This window comes from Hypomesus nipponensis, chromosome 8 (assembly GCF_054491055.1).
Source record: "Hypomesus nipponensis isolate SF chromosome 8, ASM5449105v1, whole genome shotgun sequence".
NCBI lineage: Eukaryota > Metazoa > Chordata > Actinopteri > Osmeriformes > Osmeridae > Hypomesus > Hypomesus nipponensis.
In genome coordinates, this window is record NC_140368.1 from 7413552 (window position 1) to 7434123 (window position 20572).

Sequence of the window (20572 nt, forward strand, 5' to 3'; positions counted from 1 at the left end):
GCAAGTGAAAAGTATGAGATCATCCAGGAGTGTCACAGACCAACATTTTAATGACATCTTCACAACTACAACAGTTTGAAGGGAGGGTTTCGTATCAAATGATAAATAACAGTACGCAGGTTGGTACAGAGTGCCTGGGAAGTGCCTGAGACTGTTCTAGAACAGTTTCTCATAACGCTGCCATCTGCAGAGCCTCGCAGAAGGTCACTCAGTCCTCAGACTCCCCGGGGCTCCTGATGTCATCGATCTTCAGGATCATCTTGACCACCTGGGTGGCCAGAGAGATCTGCTGTTTCTTCCCGATCAGAGTCTCGATCACGTGCTGCTGCTTCATGTCTGAGGACAGGAGAAAGGACATGCATGTCATTTCACACGGTCTCAGACAACTTGGTATCCTCATGTACAGAACTACGAACTGAGGTAATGCTGAAAGGTGAACCTCCCCTAAACTAGCCCTAGCTCCTGTGTATAATGAGCTAGCAGCTCACCGTTGTTGTTGAGGTGCATGCAGTCGATGCCCAGGGCTGGGTTGTTCTCTGTGACCTGCTTGGCCCGGATCTCGGTCATGGTCTGGATGGGGTTCAGCCCACTGTTCTCAGCCAGAGCCATGGGGATGACCTCCAGCGCATCAGCAAACGCCCGCATGGCATACTGCTCCAATGAGGGGCACTGGAAGAGAGGAATGGAGAGAGTGAGCCAGAGAACATGACTCCCATGAGAACTTCTAGACCAGTCACTCAGAGTGCCGCCGTCATAATGTCTCGGAGGGAATGAGGCTCCTGACCTTATCTGCTGCCTTGTTGACAGCCAGGGCGCAGGCAATCTCGGAGGCCCCGCCCCCGTAGACGACGCGGTTGTCCCTGACCAGGTTACGGATGACACACAGGGCGTCGTGGAGGGCACGCTTTGCCTCCTCAATAATCTGGGAGGAAAACAAATGCATAGCAACACACTTCAGTTTCTTAAAACACGACGCTGCATAAGTGGATAAGCGGAACATGGCATCCATGTTGCGGTGAAGCCCTCACCATCTTGTTGCCCCCGCGGATGAAGATGGTGACGGCCCGGGAGTTCTTGCATTCCTCGATGACCAGCATGCGGTCCTTGGTGGTCCCAAAGCAGATCTCCTTGACGACGCCGGCCGAGCCCAGCTTCTCGGGGGTCAGCTCGCTGAAGCGAGGCACGATGCGCCCGCCTGTCGCTATGGCAATCAACTTTAAATAGAACACGCGCAGAGAATGAATGACCGGCGCATACGGGTTTGGGAAGCACAGCAGGCTACAGTGAAATGCAAGGGAGGGGGGGTGGACAGACGGAGGGTCTTCCTCTCACCTCGATCTCAGGGCCTCCCACCCAGCGCACGGCCGGCAGCTCGTTCTGCAGCAGCAGGTGGTTGGCCTCGTCATCAAAGCCCCACTGGCAGATGGCCAGGTTGGCACCGTTGTCTTTGATCTGGCACAAACGACAAGGAATCACAGGTAAGTTGGGAGTCATGCTGGAGATCTCTGCCTTGTGCTCAAGGTAGTTGGACAATGACTGGTTGCTTGGTCTGAACAGAGAGGACCTGCGCTGCCACCCACCTGGCGGATCATCTCCAGGAACTTGTCCTTCTCGTACTTCTGCAGAGCTCTGTAGTCCTCCACGCAGGTCACGTCCAGCTTGTGCTTGGTTTTAGGCTTGGGGGGCTCAAACGGACAGGTGAGGATGGCGATCTTTGTGTCCTTCAGAACCTGCAAGAGAAACGGGCCAACATGGCATGCCATGAGAATTATAAATATTCAAAGAAACCCAAAGACATGTTAACCCTGCGAGGCCCATGAGACAGTTAGGACAAGAGATAGCACATAAAGACTGTGCTCCTACCTTGGGCATCTGAGGGTGGCTGAACTCCTTGTCCACGATGACTCCCTTGATGAGCTGTGTGTCCTCCAGCTTGCCCCCCACCTTGCCCTCCATCTTGATGAGCTCAAAGTCCACATCTTTCCTGTTCATGTCTGCCACAGTGAGAATTGCGTTCACTGCAATCTCTGCCATCTGTCTGTGGCAACGGTTGATTCTGTGAAAGTGAAGAGAAGGCAAAACTGATTTAAATAAAACACTTAATCACAGAATTCGACCAGATAGACCATTTCCAAAAAAAGGACCATTTCCAAAAAAAGGACAACATCTAGAATAGAAAATAAAGCTCTTTCACAGTGCCACCAAACTCATGGACAGGAGGAGTGCACTCACACTTTGGAGCCCAGCGTTGTCATGGCGGTCTGGACGAGGGGTTCTCTGTTGTTCGGGTCGAAAGGGAAGGTCTCACTAATCAAGTCGAGCTTGTCGATGGCGATGCGAGCTGCCTGGTCATAACCATCGGAGATACGGATGGGGTGGATCCCCCGGTCCAGCAGCTGCTCTGCTTGCTCCAGGAGAGCCCCAGCCAGCACTGGAAGGTGAAGGACAGGGGAATCATTAAGAAGCACCGTGTCCAGTTCCAAAAATCTTCAGAAGCCAGAGGTGACATCATTAACAATTTCAACTGAGCCATTTTAAATGTGCTTAACGTTTATTTGTAATCATCAATAACTGTCACATACATACATTTTATCTGTGTATTTGCTGCTACAGCACCCAACTGAGTTCGAGTGACTGGGGTATGAGGGGGAACTTCTGCTCACCAACAACTCCTGTGGTCCCATCACCAATTTCGTCGTCCTGGGATTTTGAAAGCTCCACCATTAGCTTGGCAATCTGATGATCCACGTCCATCATGCTAAGAATGGTGGCACCATCATTGGTGACTGTCACCTCACCATCCCTGTCAACCATCATCTTGTCAAGGCCTGGGAAGAGGGAATAAAAGGCGGCCGTTTTATTTCTGAAGCAGAATGGGACACGCAACAAGTATGCAGGACTGCATTTGTTTGGACTTACCGTTTGGTCCTATAGACGTTCTAAGCGTCGAAGCAACCGCCTTCGCTGCCATAATGTGAGACTGCAGAACACAAACAAATAGATTAGCCTGCGTCAGCTTTCCGACTTTGAAAATAAATAATAGTTTATAAATGAAGGCAAGAAATCATTCACATGACGGTGCAAATGTTAGGTGCGCAGCTAGTTACAGCTGGAAAGCTTGTTAGGCACTGTTAGCGCTTTCTACCGGCCTTCACTTCAGTACAACATGATGCGTTAGAAAAACGGAAGCACATGGACCCTATCGGAGGAATGCGTCAGCTAATTCATAAAAAAAAAACATTTACACGTATATTTGGAGTGGACAAAAAAAGCCAATATAGAACGCACTGCATATGTAATCATTGAACAAGGAAGCCATCCTAAGAGATACTAACTGACAACACCCTAACACATGGGTGAAGCAGCGTGCGACACAAGCCGTTAGCTTGCAAAGCTAGCCCATTGTACCTTCAGTGCATCAAGGCCCGACAACCGTGTCTTCTTGTCCTGATCTTTTATGATTATGAAAGGCCTTCCATATTCATCAAAAGCTAGAGTCCCCATTGAGGACATGTTGACTGAAGGACGGGGACACTCAATAAGTGTCTGCAGATGAAATTACGACTTTTAAAGTTGAAAAGACGGAGTGCAGCTGCGCTGTTAAGTCTCACTGATCTGCTGGCGACTTCTGGAAGGCTCTCGGGGCGGGGAGGGCGAGACCAAGTACAGTAGAATGAGTGAAGATTCTTTTTTTGTTGTTGACAATTCTCAGATATGAAAAAAAAAATTAATCCACATAAAATGTTTGTTTACAAGATAGTATCAATAAGATCAAATAAATATGTGTTATATATAACCTTATTTCACTCTGTAACATTCCTCTCTAATCCTAATAATAGTTTATTCTAATCTCGTGCAAAACAGCAGTAGATCTCGCGATAGGCTTTATCATCACTGGCTCTGGAGAGAATTCTCGTAAGTGTTTATGGGTATAAATGTAAACGTTCCATATAGCTTCTAATTTGCTTTTTTGGCGTTTTGTATACATATAGCAAGTACTTATATGGAATTCATATTAGGGTTAAATAACTTGGCTATGAGAGAATGGAGCAGCTTCTAACCAGTTATAAAGGACTGGCATCCCATCAAAGTAGCCTAACGTTATTTGACAAACTCCATTGTATGTACAATCTCTGTGGACTTGTGTTGTGAAGGAGCCAACTTTGGTGGTTCTGTCTGATATTAATGTTCAACACAGACAGGCTAGATTCATTTCCATGTGCACGTACAGCTGTGACCGTAGCAGCCAGTGTCAGAACTGACGCAATGTCCGGATAGTTTACATAGTGGGGAAAGTGTGCCAAAGTGTGCTCTATAATGTTGCAAATACTTTTCTTTTTGAATTTTACTTATGTCTCAGACTTTATAGGTAAGACTACGAAGCTTCAGCAAGAGTTAAAGGGAAGTCGTCAATAGGATAATTTGACCGTGATTTAAGATAAGACCATTGTGGTGCTTGTCAAAATTATCAATGCAGAACTACAAATTAAGCCATTAAAACACGCATTAATCCGTTCTCTAGAATGCCTTGTGAAGTAAATCGCCGGTTCTTGGTGCTGTACGGATCGCAGCTCGGTCAAGCCCAGTCCATAGCGGAAGGAATAGCCGACGAGGCAGGGGAACAAGGACTCGTCGCTGACATCTTCTGCTTAAGCCAACAGGATAAAGTAAGCAACTCCCTTTGTCCCTTGTACAATCTTTACTCAATGCCTCGTTCAAAAACCGAAGTCTAGTCTAGTTCTTAATCCCCCTCTTTAGCTGAATGCTGACAGTGTGAAAGGCTGAATGTATATTTGGAATATAATGGATAATTGCTCCTGTCATTGTATCTAGTATAACCTGGAAAGGCAAAGAGACCCTGTTGTCTTTGTTGTATCAACGACTGGGGATGGGGAGCCACCAGACACTTCCCTGAAATTCGTAAAGAATATCAAGAAGAAAACACTGGCTGCCGACCACTATGCACACCTCCACTATGCACTCTTAGGTGAGGAATATGGATAAATCAAGTTCACCTCATCATTTAATGTTCGGTGATAGTTTTGTTAATAGTTCAGTTTTATGGATTTGCCCCTCATACGTTCTGTTGAATTAAATCTGAGGACTTCTTTTGTTTTGTACAGGTCTAGGTGATACAAATTATGCAAATTTCTGCAACTGTGGGAAGACAATTGACAAGCGCCTTCAAGAGCTTGGAGGAAAACATTTCTATGCCACGGGGCATGCAGATGACGGAGTAGGGTAAGGCCTAGACTTGACAATACTGACGTTCTATTTTGAACAGTCGATATGAGAGTCCGTTGGATGGGGCATAACCTTTCGACATACATGTTTTAATTTGGCTTCTTTTGAATGAACTCCATTGTCGCTTACAGGAGTAGTAATCCTTTAACCAACATTAGGACTCTATCTGTTGTGTCACATAACCTATTGGACCTCTCTCCCATCATCACCATTTAGACTTTGCTCTGTGTGTCTAGGCTGGAGTTAGTGGTGGACCCCTGGTTAGAGGGACTGTGGGACGCTATTAAAGCAGCCTACTCAAAGATGGCTTCCCTGCCTACAGAGAGCAGTGGCTCTCTTAGAGACTCCCAAACACCAGACCTGAGAGACTCCATCAACAAACCCTCAGGTTCTCCAACAGCGAGCGTCAAACTGAGCCTTCTGAGTCTTAGCAACGCTAAGGCCCAAAGCTCAGACTTACCCGGAGCAGTCTCAGAGCAGAGCGTCACCAAAGCAGAATCCTCATCTTTGTCAGAGATACAGAGTGGAGATGCTGTAGCTCCCCCTGCTGTTTTAGAGGCCTCCCTGACCTGCTCCGTGCCTCCGCTCTCTGAGACCTCCCTTAATGTCCCCACACTGCCCCCTCCCTACCTGGAGGTCAAGCTCCAGGAGGCCACCACAGAAGAAGAAGTAAGTCTTGATGTCATTTAATGTGTTGCTTTATTTAGCATGGACATGCCTGAACCTGACTTCAAGAACAGTGCCATATAATAACCATGGTCCGAATCGAACTTCCTCTCTCATGCTCATCCCTGTTGTTCTTTCTTCTCCAGGCCAGTTCTCCGCTCAGTAAAGAGACCGTACATGAGGTGCCCATTTCTAGTGCGGTCCGACTGACCAGTGATGACTCAGTCAAAACTGCTCTTCTGCTAGAGCTGGACATCTCAGTAAGTGTGGCAGTCCCACCATACATTCTTACCTCACACCTCTCACAATCATGGCAACTCTGTAGGGTTTCCCTAAATCACCCAGCAATGGCGCTTTTGTTCTGCCATGAATGCTTGTATATTTGTATGTGCGCAGGACCACCCGATGGCCTACCAGCCAGGGGACTCCTTTGACGTGCTCTGCCCAAATCGAGACTCCGAGGTGGAGGAGCTGCTCCAGAGACTGGGCCTGCAGGACCGGCGGAGCTTTCAGGTCCAGCTCTCACTGCGCAAGGACACCAAGAAGAAAGGTTAAAGTCTGCTGCGACGTCAGGACCCGATACTGTATACAAATGTGATGTGTTGTGAATGAGGCCAGGTGTTATCTGCTAGTGCTATGTTCTGTTTATGACTTCCGGTCCTTTCTTTCAGCTGCTCAGCTCCCTTCCTATATCCCTGAAAACTCCACCCTGCGTTATCTGTTCACCTGGTGCATGGAGATCAGAAGTGTCCCCAAGAAGGTACACTCGACTGTCACATTCCTTCTGGGACACTGGACTATTAGCTAAGACTACATAAATCTATTTCCGGCACTGAGTCTCTCTCCCTATGTGTTTGTGTTTCCCTCTCTCTCTCTCAGGCGTTCCTCAGAGCTTTGGTGGAGTGCACAGCTGACAGTGGACAGAAGAGGAGGCTACAGGAGCTGTGCAGCAAACAGGGCTCTGCTGACTACAACCTGTATGTCAGAGACTCCAGCCTCGGCTTATTGGACTTGCTTACTGCATTTCCCTCCTGCTCACCTCCTCTCAGCCTCCTCATAGGTCAGATTACCCTCACTTGCCTGTCTGTCAGTGCTATCAAAGCGCATCTGCATCTACAACGGTTTAATGTCATTTTTGGACAGCCTTTTCCTCTCCAAGTTATACAACTCAAATAGCAAAGGCCGATGATATCAACCAGATTCTGATTTTCTGTACCATTTTCTATGCATAGTGTACAGACAGTCTTCAACCACCAGGGGTCAGTAGAGGCTTAGTTCATTTGTGTCACAGTGAAACGGACTGTTCTGACAAGAACCCCCAAAATGACAGCGCAAAGAATAATTCATGGTTTCATGGGCAGATGGGAACTTTTGCCGTTCCTTGGATTATCATATGATTGGGAGATTCTAATGGGATTGGTATCGATCGTTAGGTGTCAGCCGGTCCCTTATAGCGGTTTGTTCTAAGTGTTGAATGGACATGTTTTATTAGCTTTCAGCATAAGTACACTACTGAGACATTGATTAGAAATGCTGAGACATTATCTTTTTTCCATTCCAATGGGGACTAGAGTAACACTAGCACTTGCAAGCTGCTGTTTCCTCTAGAAAGGTAGGAAAAATGCTGTGTCACAGTCCCAGGCCTATCCAATGTCACAGTTATTTTTGGCCCTTGGTGCAGAGCGCAGCACCCTTTTCCGTGGTGAACCCATGCAGAAATGGCCAATCAGGGCATCTGCGCTCAGTAAAAAATGTGTCTCTGGAAGCACTTTGGGGTGACAGCTGTTGCGAGAGGTCCTGTCATTGGTCGTCCCCGTTTCGGGTGGGGGCGGGGCTGTCCGAGGGCCAAGCGGGGTCAGGGGCTCACGTCCATCTCTGCTCCGGGGGGTCTGTCACCTTTTCCTATTTGTCTCCCTGGCTGGCAGAGGATGGACCAGAGAGAACTTACTGAAGTGTTTAGGGCCACTGTGGAAACGAGCCAACGTAGACTTTGAAAGTTTAAAATGTTTCCCTGTCATTCAGTCAGTTAAAATCTTAGGGAAAACCCGCAACATTTCTGTGCTATTTCAAGCTGTCGGTTGGAAAAATATCAGAAGTGCTTCCTGAAAGGGTTAACGGCACGTTGGAAATGAAGCCTGTGTATCACGCTGCGGTAATTTGTAGTGATGGATGGGTCCCCCTGTGTTTCTGACGTGCTGTCATGGCGCATGAATGAGCGCCGTCCGTCGGGGCGCAGAACCTTTGTACGCCTGCACCGAAAGGGGGACTATGTTGTTAACATCCAGGAACCTCCCGCCACCGGCGGAGGGCTACCGTCAGAACAGCCTTGGCAGGTTGTGAGGTGGCCGGCCCACACCAGTCATTTCTTGTTGAACCCTGGGGAAAAGCAAGCTAAGCCTTTTTTTGCACAGCTAGCAGCTGGTTGTTGTCCTTTCCTCTCCCCTCAGGGTAGCCTACTGCCTACAATACACCAACACTGCCAAGACTCACTGGATCTGTGTCAGCAAATGGACTGGACAGCAACCTCAGGAGATAAAGCTGTGTTTGGGAGGGGGGTTATGACAGTAACCTCCTAGGGAACTGGTGCCCCTCCACTAGGGACAGGGGATAGAGAGACCATACCTGTCTATCTCAGGACATCCAGATATACTGTCGGCTGTAGTTTTACTGAACTAAGCTGAATTGTGTGTGCACTGCATTGTGGTCATGTGGGAATAATCCTAACGTTTGCGTGTTCCAGCACATCCCAGAGTGATGGAGTGTTGTGTCTGTTCCACTGAGGCTCTGGGCAGGACGGATGGCTCCACCAGACAGCAGAGGAGGAAACAGCCTCAACCAGCCCAGCTGGGTGTCCTGCTAGTGGCCCCATCAAAATAATGGCTGTTATTGTCTGGTCCCAGCTTGTCCATATGGCTCAGTTCTGGACGATCTATCTGTGTAACGCCTTTTACCTCGTACACAAAATGCTCTTGTTGGGCGAATTGTGTTAGACTCTACTGGGTTGAGTTGATGTGGACCTTCAAGTTACTTTGACTAAACAAGGAGGTGTCCCCAAGGTAGGGAAGTAGTCGCGTCATAACTTCTTTTGCACCATATTTTGACAGTAGAGTCTCGCTTCAGGTGCCAAATTACCCGAACGAGGGCACCTTCTCAGCTGACATTGAAAACAGGTCTGCATTTGCCAAAGTCGACATCCTGCCTCACCTGGGACCTGAGGGTTTCAGAACCCTCTGTGTGATTTCATGAATATAGAAGTGTGGCCTCGAAGAAGACCTGGGGCGCATCTCGATAAGCTCAAATGACCTAACCTCCTCCCACCGCCTCCTACTCATGCTTGACCCACGTGTGTCTTCCTGTACAGAACAAGTACCCAAACTGCAGCCGAGGCCCTACTCTGTGGCCAGGTAAGCACTCCACAGTACACTGCATCTAGGTCCCCAATGGCCCACTCGCCACTGGGATTCCATTCAGACACATTAGTCCAAGGTCATTTGCAGAGTGCTTGTTGTTTTGAGAGTAGGATGAGTGGCCCTCCCCGGGGACTGTGGGGTTGGGCCCAGAGCAGCATCCACCACCTCCTCCAGCTTCCATTAGGATCACTCCAGAGCGTGTGCGGCACACAAGTATTTGAGCGAATGTCAAAACAGGCCACCGTTCTCATTAGTGCTCTTCTCATCCTGTGTCTGTGCGTGTATTAGGGACAGTAGTTTATGAGTTGCTACAGAAGCATTTGTGTTCTGCATTATTGATGCTGTGGTCAATCGAGGTCTCCAGTGGCCTGCGGAACAGAGTGTAGGCAGCATGTCTAGTAGGCAGGGTTGCGTTCTCATCTGTTGTCTTCGTTCTCTTACCCTCCACAGCTCCAGCCTCCGGCACCCTGGGAAGCTGCACTTTGTCTTCAACGTGGTGGAGTTCCCCGCATGCTCCTGGTGGCCTGCAGGCAGGCGAGGCCTGTGCACAGGCTGGCTGTACGACCTGGTCGACCCCATGCTGGTGCACCATGGGAAAGCTGACTCCTCGAGTGTCCTGGAGGCCCCTAAGGTGAGGACGGCTCTGCAGGCTCCTGTTCTGTTTGACCCTCAGGTCTGGCAGGGGTGCATTTAAACATGAGCCCCCTCACCTCATCTGCCCCCCACTAAGTGGCATACAACATCACCTGTCAATCAATGACCCTGACAGCTTTGTGTCGCAACAAACAGGCTGCGTGATCTTTCAGGTGGCAAAACGGATGAATGAACGTTCCAACATAGAGGGAGTCAGATGGCTGAGCTGAGCTGAGGCTGTTAGGGAATCGGGCTAGTAATCAAAAGGTCGCTGGTTCAATTCCCGGCCGTGCAAAAAGGACATTATGTCCTTGGGCAAGGCACTTCACCCTACTTGCCTCGGGGCGAATGGCCCTGTACCTACTGTAAGTCGCTCTGGATAAGAGCGTTTGCTAAATGACTAAATGTAAACATCGCTGTACATGTTTGTCTGACCCTTGACCTGATTCAGGTCCGTGTGAGTCTGCGGCCCAATGTGTCCTTCCGCCCGCCCTCTGACCCCTCAGCCCCCCTCGTCATGGTGGGCCCTGGCACAGGCCTTGCCCCTTTCATCGGCTTCCTCCAGCAAAGGTACGGTGAAGAATGGCTTTGTTGTCATGGCTTTATTCCTTTTTAAACCAACTAACTAAATTTTTTGGCCTATTACAGCATGTTTTTTTAAACTAACATTTGAAAAATGCAGTATGGTTGTTAAGTGGACTAAACTACGTAGCTCAGATTATCAAGCTCCCTAACAACCAAGCCATGGAATATTTAAGTTTGATGAGGTTTCCTTTCCACCACACGATTTTACCACCGGTACAAATATTAAAAACACTAAGTGGAGTCAAGTGCGGGCAAACCACACTTTTTTGGTGGTAATCTGCATAATTATTTTTAAGTGTTCTCGTCCAAGGATTGTCAACGCGCTGTCTGTGCATGGTGGTGTGGGTAGTAGAAGCGTGGACAGATCTATCATGTTGGAGATTAATCCAGGCACTCGCCGTTTACCCGCACCCAGACCCCCCCCACCATCCACCTTCTCCAGGACTCTCTCAAGCCCTGCGTTTACGAGGGGGGATTGTAATGAACTGCATGGGGTCACATGGGAGCATGGAGACCAATCGATCCCATAATAAAGAGGCTCCCGGGATGTGCCCAGGCTGTTGATGTAAATGTTGGCCTGTAATTGCAGTGGAGGTGTGAGTGAGCTATTGACTGGCTGCTGCTCTACCGGCTGGATGTAAGCTACCCTGTGCTGCCCTGGACCTTGTCGGTCTCTGCTGTATTCCCCTGCTGTGAAGTACCTGCTTGCTTGTGAATGCACACTGGTCGCTGCGATTAGATTTATAGTGGTTGATGGAAAAGGATCAGGAATTGATTGATGGAATGAGATTTTTCCTATTGTGGGTCATGTTATGTAAGCAGTAGGCCGTATCCGGGATACGGTCATGTTCAGAGCCCTGGGAGAGGCAGAAGGTCTACCAGGAAGGGCTTCAGTCAGCTCGCACTGTCTGCTGGGGGCGGGGGGGGAGGTCATATGGCCTGGTCACGTTATGTTGCGTTATTCGGAGGTGACACAGCAGTGATGGGTGATCTCCAACATGCGTGTCGGACCCTCTTGCCGCTGTGATGAATGTTCCGGAATGAGACCTATGGGGAAGGGGGGGGGGGGGGGACGCATCCGTGGGATACCACGCCGCTGATAAATGGCGAGCGGCGTCAATGGCGTACTGTCAAGGTCGTGGCAGAGGGTTCCGCTTCGGCTGTTCAGTGACACAGGTGGCTAGCTCTGGCTGCTGCCAAGGGTTTATTTACTCATCACAAAATGTCAGTGTCCGACAGTAGGCCTCGCGTTCCCTGAAAGTTTGAAATTCAAAAGGGACCTTTCTAGTCAGAGGGTTTGATTTGGACATAGACGGCTGTTTATGTAATGTTGGCAAACATGTAGCGCACATCTCTGGAGATCTGTGGGTTACGACAAACGGGCTGCACGATCTCCCAGGTTGCCTAAACGGATGAATAAATGTTTGACCGTCACTGTATATTTATTTACATGTGAGTGGAATCTTTAATCCCATGCAAGTCCATGTGAAGCTACAACCTAATAATTCCTTCCAGGGTTTATTTGGACTCAAACACAGCTGGTTCCATAACGTCATGTATGGGGCTGGCGTCTGCTCAAGGGCCTTCCTCCTGAGAGCTCCCGGCTCTGATACAGCAATCCTCTCATTCATTGTGTTCCAGTATAGAAGGCTTTTTTTCGTGAGATAAAGCTCTTTTCCAGAGGAGGGGAAAGCTTTGGGAAGCTGTGCACCTGTCTCCTTTTTCTTTCTCTCTTTTTCTCAACTCTCAACCCCAAGCCCCATTTCTTTGATTTGCTTTTATCACACTCTGTGTTTCTTCCCCCTTTTCCTCTCTTTCTCCTTACCAGTCCCCCTCCCCTGTTCGGTGGGCTGTGGTATTGTGCCAGTATAAAAGCCTGTCATGGGGAGAACATTGTGCAGAGCCTACCCTTTAGATTCATCACAAGACACCCAGCCCAGATGCAGCAGTTTGATACAAGATAACCATCTCCATTTTGTCAGCACAATGCTGTATCTGCCACAAAGCCTGAAGGGCTGCCTTTTAGCAACAAAAACAACATTGGGACACTTTGTTCTTCTGCAGGTCAGTAGATGTTTTTAAATGTACTATATGGCTGCCTGTACAAACAGATGAAAGAGAAGCAGTTGAACGGTCAAAGCCTTCCGAGTCATAGAAGGTCCCAGACTTCCTGCTATTGATTACTAAGGCCTGGATTTAAGGATAAGTAATGGAACTAGATAGCTCCAGGACATAGATATGGCCCTATGTATAAGGAGGAGATAGACCAGGGGTGCTATTGATCCCTAAGGAGGCAGGCTAGGCCGAAATATAGTCACCCTTTAACCTGCAGGTACATCACAACCTGTAGTTTCACAAGCCCCCCCTCTGTTTTTCAGGGAGGTGGGGTTGAGGGGGAGTAACGGGGGGCCTGTGTTCCAACCCTGTGCGGAGCGAGGTGGCCCGGCGCTGCGTCCCAGAACAATGCATCCTGGGACGGGCTGGGCTGGACAGGCGTCATTAGTATTCAAGCAAGGCGCCGGTATGGTCTGCTCCGCTGTAATGGAATGCAGCTTTTTCATATTGGTATTGATCTCTTCAGGGCAGGCAGGGAGAAGAGAGAGAGGGCCACTAAAATGAGTTTACTGGAGGCAGATCAGTAAAAGAAGATCCTGGGTGCCAACAGTACAAAAATGTGTATCTGCCCGTCCAACATCCACTCAAATCACCCCCCATCACTATGTGAGCCCAGCCAGACATTCATACCTGCTTTTATCTCCTTTGTCTGTTCTCTTATTCGATGCACTAGTGCGGTGCCGGTTGGAATAAAACATTTTGTGATCTGTCAAATGAGTGGGTCTCAGAGCGCATCCTGCCATGCAGAAGGACACCATATCGGAGGGATCCATGGCTCCATCGCTTGGTGCAGCTGGCAGTAAACGCCTTTATGTTTATTACTCGTGAAACCGCTCAACCAAACAGCTTTGCACACTCGACACTGCACCTACTTGGGTCCAGAGCAAGTCACCTGCCAAATTGTATACAGTTAATCATGTACACATTTCATACAGTTAATCATATAAACATTCCATACTTCTTATTGTCCTCGGTTCACAAGATAATAGAGCCACAAACAGGCAGAGACTCCCATTATATTTAGCATTTGGACAATGGCACATAATTGAATTCAGTTACACAGCATTCAGCATCATCATCTTTTTGGTTGTAAATAAGACGTCAGTAGTGAAGCATCTGGCAGCTCCTCCAGCAGAGCGTACTGGCTGGCCTGGCTGGTGACTGATCCCACAGAGCAGATAGTCTCCATTTAGCCGCGGGAGAGAATGTCCTCGTCCTGATGGAATTCAAGAGACGCTGTCAGTGCGGCTCAGTCCGTGGATATGAATAAACGGGTCGGTGCGGCACGGGGGGAAGTGGCGTGTCCTGTTAGAGGGCGCCTCGGGAGCGTGACTGCAGTCCTTGGCATAAAGACAGGCTCACTCTCTCCTTCCTCTGGGCTCAAAGACAGGCTCTCTCTCTCTCCTTCCTCTGGGCTCAAAGACAGGCTCTCTCTCCTTCCTCTGGGCTCAAAGACAGGCTCTCTCTCCTTCCTCTGGGCTCAAAGACAGGCTCTCCCTCCTTCCTCGGTCTCCTCTCTAGTCCCTTGTAAAGGCGTCGCCTCCTTTGGCCTCCCACCCTCGCTCCGTCCAGATGGGCAGCTGTAGATGATGCTTTGTGTTTTGGAGGGTCACCTGACTGACGCCACTGTAGAGGTCAGGGGTCGCGTGTCTTACCTGTCACCTCCTAGCAGGTGTGCTGTGTAGATAACAACACAGCTCGTGCCCTTGAGCCCTTGCTGCAAAGGATTCTGGGAGCCCTGCCAGAGAGAGAATTTTTGACAGCAGTGGTGCCACACACACCTACATAGATAGATTGATAAATAGATAGATAGATAGATACACACACACACACACACATGCAGTGTGATAACACAAGCAGGTTAAGTTTCAGTTGCCGTGTACCAAAGCATGATTCATCTTTTTGTTGAGTGTAATTGTCCCCATTGTGCTCCTCACTCATTCCAGTGCATTAGCAGATTGTGGTACTTACTGTATTGCTGTTGAAATAGATAATGATGTCTCTGCGGCTTTTAACCTTGGCTGTGTGAGTGGGGAAGGAAGGACTTTGCATCCCGGCTTGTCTTTTTGATTTGTGGATGTTGACAGAGCTCTAAGTTCTCTTCATCCTTTCTTTTTTCCTTCTTTCAGAGAGAAGGAGAGGGGGGAACATCCTGAGGTCGTGTTTGGCGAGACCTGGCTCTTCTATGGCTGCCGTCACAGAGACAAAGATTTCCTGTTTAGGTGAGTACTTCCTGTTTAGGTGTGTTCTGACAAGCATGCGTGAAATGGGATAGCCTCTCATCTGACGGGTGACGGCAAAACCCAACCATATCATCCGCAATGCCCTTCCCCCCCGACTGGGTGTATGCTTTAATCAGAGCGCCTTACTTTGGTAAACACCCAGTTTTCTTCACCAGCCTTTAATGATGGCGGGGGGGTCATAGGTCATTTAGCGTAGAAGTATGACTTAGGGTTTTTAGGTCCCAAAGGCCCCAAAAGTCTATAACCTCTGTAGGTACAGAATGGATGATTAGGACCTTGTTGTCCTTTATTCAGCTGGCTGAGTTTGGAATTTGACCAACTTTACCAACTCCATTAGCCAGGTTTACCATACCACAACAATACAGAATCACCAATAGCTTACCAATCAGGTTGTGTGAGAGGATTAGGGTGTAAAACGAAGGATTTGTCTTTTGTAATCACAGTTGAACACATCAAAGGGATTTCCTGTCTGCTTTAGCTTGTCTCTTTATCCCTTGGTTATCCCTTGGATAAACATGGTCTCCCAGCCAGGAGTCAGTCCTGTGTGTTTGCATCACAGCCGTGATCACACACCCTGTAGTGGTCTGGTCTGATTCTGCAGAGGAAGACTGGTGATCGGTCTGAACTTGTCACGTCATCACCACTTGAACTGAAACGGGTGGAAGCAGGGCTGAATCATGGCAATTTGGAAAATGCTTTCTAGCTGTGATTGAAGGGTTTTTATTTTTGTTTTATCCAAGGCATAAATAAACCCATTTAGATTTAACAAAGCCATGCACATTTTCAAAAGTCGAAAATACTTGACCTCATTTTGTCATTCAAGTGCTATGTGAATATTTAGTGGAAATATTGACCTTTTGGTAGCGTAAATGATCAATAGCTTAAGGTAGTATCCCTCCAAAGTCAGGATGTGACAAATGGAACTCCATACAGAATGCTCTAGAACAGAAACAAGTTGGGTGATTGGGCGTAATCAACCCCAGGACCTTCAGTCAGCTGCACTCAACAAGACATGCAACCCAGTCCCTCCCCTGCTGCTTGCCCTTCTGCCCCACTTGTTCTCTTTCTTTCTCCCTCTTTCAATGGATTCCTATTTCACCTCAGAGGAGAGCTGGGATCGCAGGATTCTTATTTGGGGTCAGAGTATCACCAGGGTTGTTTTCTGTGTAAACACCAGTATCTGGTACTATGGGAGAAGGTAAGTTAGAAGAGGTCAGAGGAACTCTTTTAAAAACCAGGAAGTGAACTATCACTTCTCCATATTGTGATACGTGGGATTTGTAGTCCCGGGTTGTGGTTCTTTGGTCAATTTAACTTCTCTCTCTTGTTTTCTTTTCTATTGTTCCCACACACTTGGGAACTAAACTAACTCAACAAAAACATATTATTTACGATGAACAAAGAGCATTCAGGTGAGACAGAGAGAGAGACAGTCCAATGTGGAGCCAGTGTAGGACTGTAGCTTATTTTCTCACCCCGCTCAGTATTCAGGATCATGTACGCAATGTTTTATTGAGACTCATATTTCCCTTTATCATTCTTATAAAGCACTCTGTCAGAAAAATTGAAGATGTACCACTTTTATTCTGTATAAAATGGTACCGTGTTTAGCTTTGTGTGCAGAGAGGCCTACCCCCAAATCTGAACTCTGGGTAAAGATACAAACCCTTATCTTGGGGCTGAGGACTAAGATAAGGGAGGTTAGTTTGTTTGCTTCAAAGAAATACTGTTTGACAAGGGCTCGATGAAGACTGAGGTCCGGTGACCTTTTGCTTGACACCTATGTGAAGTAGCTTTTACGACATCAGGACCGGAGATTCTGCTGTTGTAATCAGGGTTGATGTCGTAAAGACGCACACACGTAAACATGCACGCACACGCGCGCCAGGTCTATGCAAGGGAGCCAATGAAAGAAGAGCCATGGGACAGTTGCATGCATTGTTTTAGCCAATCACTGTCAAGGACAAACTTTGTAGCACAATGCAAGCAATAAAGCTTTCTTAACTTGTTCACCAACTGACTGTGCAATGCTGACTGCCCAACCCCCAGGTACATCCCCCACCCAAACAATCCTCAACCCCTGCTCACGAACAGGCTATACTGGGTTTGTCTTGAGCTCTGACTGCTTAACTTTAAATATGGTTCTCCTGGACTGGCCTACGAGGTCTATTTCTTCGAAGGACAGAAAGCAGCCAGTGGACCCCTACTCAAAAAGCAAGGTTTTACTGGGGGTTATGCCTGAGAGGATAGAATTCTTTTTTTTTTTTTTAAGTGCCCATGGCGGGAGACTCAGCCTTGCTTATAAAATCCATATTTTCCATTTCTCCTGTAGTACATACTATGTATCATTTAGATGGTGCACAGACATATTCTCACTTGACAGTTTCAGTGTTAGTTTTGTTTTGCTGCTATGGAGAAAAAACTTTTAGATAACCTGAGAGACGTTTTAAAACCTCTGATGAATAACAAAGAGCAACCTTGTGGTAAACACTTCCTGTTCACATGAAACGGAATCCATCTTTCTTCAGACCAAGATGGCTGAGAAGTCTGATCGGGTTTCTCTATTGTCTCTGTCTGTTCCACAGAGAGGAACTGCAGGGGTTTGTGGGTAACGGCTCCCTGACCCATCTAAAGGTGTGCTTCTCGAGGGACAGCCAGGACCAGGCAGGGCCCAGATACGTCCAGCACAACCTGCTGCTGCATGCCAAGGACATCTGCAACATACTCCTTCAACAAAATGGCCGCCTATATGTCTGCGGGTAAGCTCAGCACAACAATCTATTTTTGATAACGATATGGTGAGGATAATGGCGACGTGGATTGTTGACAATAACAAGATCATAGTCTGGATCTCGTTGTTTTAGGAAATGGTCCCATTACGGACCAAGGGTATCCCTAGGCAACATGTAACAAGGATCTCTGTTTACTGAAAGCGCTGGCCCTATGCTCCCCTTATGGTTTCTCTTCTCCTGCCCCCCCACCAGGGATGCTAAGAACATGGCTAAAGATGTCAACGACACCCTGATAGACTTGGTTGCAGCAGAGCTGCACCTGGATAAGATGGAGGCCATGAAGAGGCTGGCCTCCCTGCGGGAGGAGAAACGCTACCTCCAGGACATATGGAGCTGAGGAGGCACCAGACGAGGACGTGTCCCAATAGTCTAGATCAGCTGCCTCCTCGTGTCTCCTCTCCTCCTTGCAGGAGACGAGGAGTGGTCAGGTGGAAGCACTGAGATGGACTCCTGGGGGGATTGGCTTTTACTTGTTTTGTCTTCACAGCTACGTGCTAATGGTCGACCACGCAGATGAAGTTATGTTTTTCCTCCCTCATACAAGCTGCCCACACATTTTGATCAGGTGTTTTATTATGGATGTATGCAAGGCTAAAGCACTGCCAGCTACACACACATACCTCTGTTGATCTTGACATTCTCATTGCATACCAACCATGGGATCAGTAGTTTTAAAAAGTAGGGAGACGGAGCCAAGCGGAACTCTCATGTTGACTCATCGTATCCTGCAGGAAAGGGCAATAGGATGCACAGCATGCTGCCTACACACATTGTACTTGAGGCTAACACAGCTGAAGAGAAGACAGAGGAGTTAGACAGGCCGTTTTTTTGGGGTACGTGCAAAACCCACGTGAAATTGTGCCTTGTATCATGAGATGAGAATTCTTGCAGATTTTAATTGTCTATTGTCTTTTGTGTGTGTGTGTGTGTGTGTGTGTGTTTGGGTGTGAAACAATATTCAAGCTGCTTACCTTGTGCTTCAGTCTAGAAGCTTTGACCATGATGTGCTGGGGTGTTAAAGCTACAGTGTGTAGGCATGGGTGGGGTCATCTTGGGACCATGGAAAGGTTCCAAGATAATATGTTTTTATTGATTACAATTATTATTTTAATTAGAGGATGATTTTATTGTTCAAGGTGACTTTCCTCAGAAGATGAAGCTTACTATTTGAAAGATCTTTGCTATGGGCTTTCTACTAGTCTGGAGTATCTCAGAGAGAACCTCTTAAACCTTTGATGCATACAGCGGAGGGAAGCTAGCCTCAATCTCATTTCTGGGGGATTTCATAAATTAAGTTTAAAAATAAAAGGTCACAAGATGAAATGTACTTCTTAATATTTGAACGTGAAACGTACATTGAGAGGAATAAGAATATGTAATAATATGGTATTGTTAATAGTGAACATGGGCATGGGATGTGTTTTACTATAGCCTTTAGCCATAGCCAAGTTCTCTATCTGGACCTTTAATTTGTGAGGCTGAGAACACTATAGCTGTTGTATCCACTCAAATTGGGGTTCAGATGATTCAGGAGGGTTATTGAATTCAATTATTTCAGAAGGTAGGCCTATCTGTGAAAAGGATAAAAATGAAATCTGGGGTACAGAAAACAAATCACAATACGGCCTATCCAGTACAAGCACTAGACATCTTACAATTTACCACCACAAAACTTTGTTTAATAGAAAATAATGAGTCAAATCAGACAACGGTGATGGATGGACAACAAGTTAAATACTCCTGTGGGATTGAAGAAGTTTTCAATAGCTTTTAGACTCTCAAATAGACACACACGCACACATTAAAGTTTGATATATGACTGGAAACTCAACCAGAGTAATCAACATGAGGAAAAGTCCCATCAGCTTTGGCCTTGTCTTTGACAAAGCAACACCCCTTGGGAAGGTGAGTGGTTTCAGAACACGAAAGCATCCGTCATTTCTCCCTTCCTTGTTTACCTTGGCTATTAGCGTGAGCTCACCTCACCTAATCTGAGTAACGACCATCGCCCGAAGATGAAGAGCCTTGCAGCTTCTCTCAGTCGCCATGGTCACTGAATTGGAAGGGGTGATGACATTTTAAATTACGGTTTCTTAATTAAGAAAGCTCAAGGTGCCTTTTTTACCACACAGTGCCAACCGAAGACCGAAGAGGTAATCTGAATAAATCAGGGCATCGAAAGTGCAATGGAGGATAGACTTTACAACAGTATTCCCTTGTTATTGAATGGCCTAAATGAAGCCCAAAGACACAAATAGGCCTACAGTACCCCACATTTCCGTAGGACAAAGGGGCTCTTATCAAATCCAGCATCTTAAGTCAACAGAATAACTGTGCCAGAGCCAGCCACATCTACTCCACAGAGGAACCCTGCTAGGCACACTCCAGGTCCAGAGACAGACATGTTTTCCAAACATGGAGGTTGTTTTGAAATAGTTTCTTCTCATTGCAAAAAAAAAAAGTGTTTTGGTTCATCATGTTTATTGATGGACAGATACCTCTGGTCCAGTGAGTAAAGTGAATATTTGCAGAAATGTGAATGAAACGTGGAAAGAAGTAATTGAATAACACTGACCTTAACACTCCCAAGCTTTTAAACAATCTATCTTTATTTAGTGGGCCTGGGAGTTAACATACTGTAGAACAATACAATACATTTGATAACGGTCCTTGCAATAACAAAGTCTGTTGAAGAAACTCAAAGCTAAATTCTCTACATTACAGTGAATTTATTACTTAAAAATGAAAACAAAACTCCATCGTCAGCAAGTACAACTTTCAACATCGCTTCAGCCCTGAATCTCAATCGTCATCAGTCAAAGACAACACATTAACAGCAACAAAAAACACATCAATAGTTAGCGTCTCTAAACTTCCCACAACA

At 47.1% G+C, this 20572-nt stretch overlaps 2 protein-coding genes across 5 annotated transcripts; one reads left to right on the top strand and one right to left on the bottom strand.

Moving 5' to 3' along the window:
* Window positions 1-27: 27 nt before the first annotated feature.
* Window positions 28-3640, bottom strand: cct5 (chaperonin containing TCP1, subunit 5 (epsilon)). The gene is made up of 11 exons (XM_084703052.1): window positions 3409-3640; window positions 2920-2980; window positions 2664-2828; window positions 2233-2431; window positions 1864-2056; window positions 1581-1730; window positions 1333-1452; window positions 1029-1214; window positions 785-922; window positions 489-669; window positions 28-336 (listed from the first exon to the last, which is right to left on the bottom strand). The coding sequence occupies exons 1-11, from the start codon at window positions 3511-3513 to the stop codon at window positions 209-211; spliced, it is 1626 nt and encodes a 541-aa protein (XP_084559178.1). The 5' UTR covers window positions 3514-3640; the 3' UTR covers window positions 28-208.
* Window positions 2050-19011, top strand: mtrr (5-methyltetrahydrofolate-homocysteine methyltransferase reductase). 4 transcript variants are annotated; one of them, XM_084703048.1, is made up of 16 exons: window positions 2050-2502; window positions 2614-3915; window positions 4523-4667; window positions 4834-4987; window positions 5124-5241; window positions 5481-5913; window positions 6057-6170; window positions 6307-6460; window positions 6582-6670; window positions 6790-6970; window positions 9272-9314; window positions 9771-9951; window positions 10405-10523; window positions 14783-14875; window positions 17482-17655; window positions 17881-19011. In XM_084703048.1, the coding sequence occupies exons 3-16, from the start codon at window positions 4524-4526 to the stop codon at window positions 18023-18025; spliced, it is 2142 nt and encodes a 713-aa protein (XP_084559174.1). In that variant the 5' UTR covers window positions 2050-2502; window positions 2614-3915; window position 4523; the 3' UTR covers window positions 18026-19011. The 4 variants fall into 4 exon arrangements, with proteins under 4 accessions (XP_084559174.1, XP_084559177.1, XP_084559176.1 ...); XM_084703050.1 differs by lacking the exons at window positions 2050-2502; window positions 2614-3915 and adding an exon at window positions 3952-4369; XM_084703049.1 differs by lacking the exons at window positions 2050-2502; window positions 2614-3915 and having other exon boundaries at window positions 4376-4667.
* The last annotated feature ends 1561 nt before the right edge of the window (window positions 19012-20572 follow it).

Bases quoted from the DNA above. Each gene is read 5' to 3' on its own strand.
- cct5 (XM_084703052.1), bottom strand. From the start codon at position 3,513: ATGTCCTCAATGGGGACTCTAGCTTTTGATGAATATGGAAGGCCTTTC. The intron at 2,829-2,919 runs GTAAGTCCAAAC...CCCTCTTCCCAG, and splicing joins AACGTCTATAGGACCAAACG to GCCTTGACAAGATGATGGTT. The intron at 337-488 runs GTGAGCTGCTAG...TCCTGTCCTCAG, and splicing joins CATGCACCTCAACAACAACG to ACATGAAGCAGCAGCACGTG.
- mtrr (XM_084703048.1), top strand. From the start codon at position 4,524: ATGCCTTGTGAAGTAAATCGCCGGTTCTTGGTGCTGTACGGATCGCAG. The intron at 10,524-14,782 runs GTACGGTGAAGA...TCCTTCTTTCAG, and splicing joins ATCGGCTTCCTCCAGCAAAG to AGAGAAGGAGAGGGGGGAAC. The intron at 14,876-17,481 runs GTGAGTACTTCC...TCTGTTCCACAG, and splicing joins GACAAAGATTTCCTGTTTAG to AGAGGAACTGCAGGGGTTTG.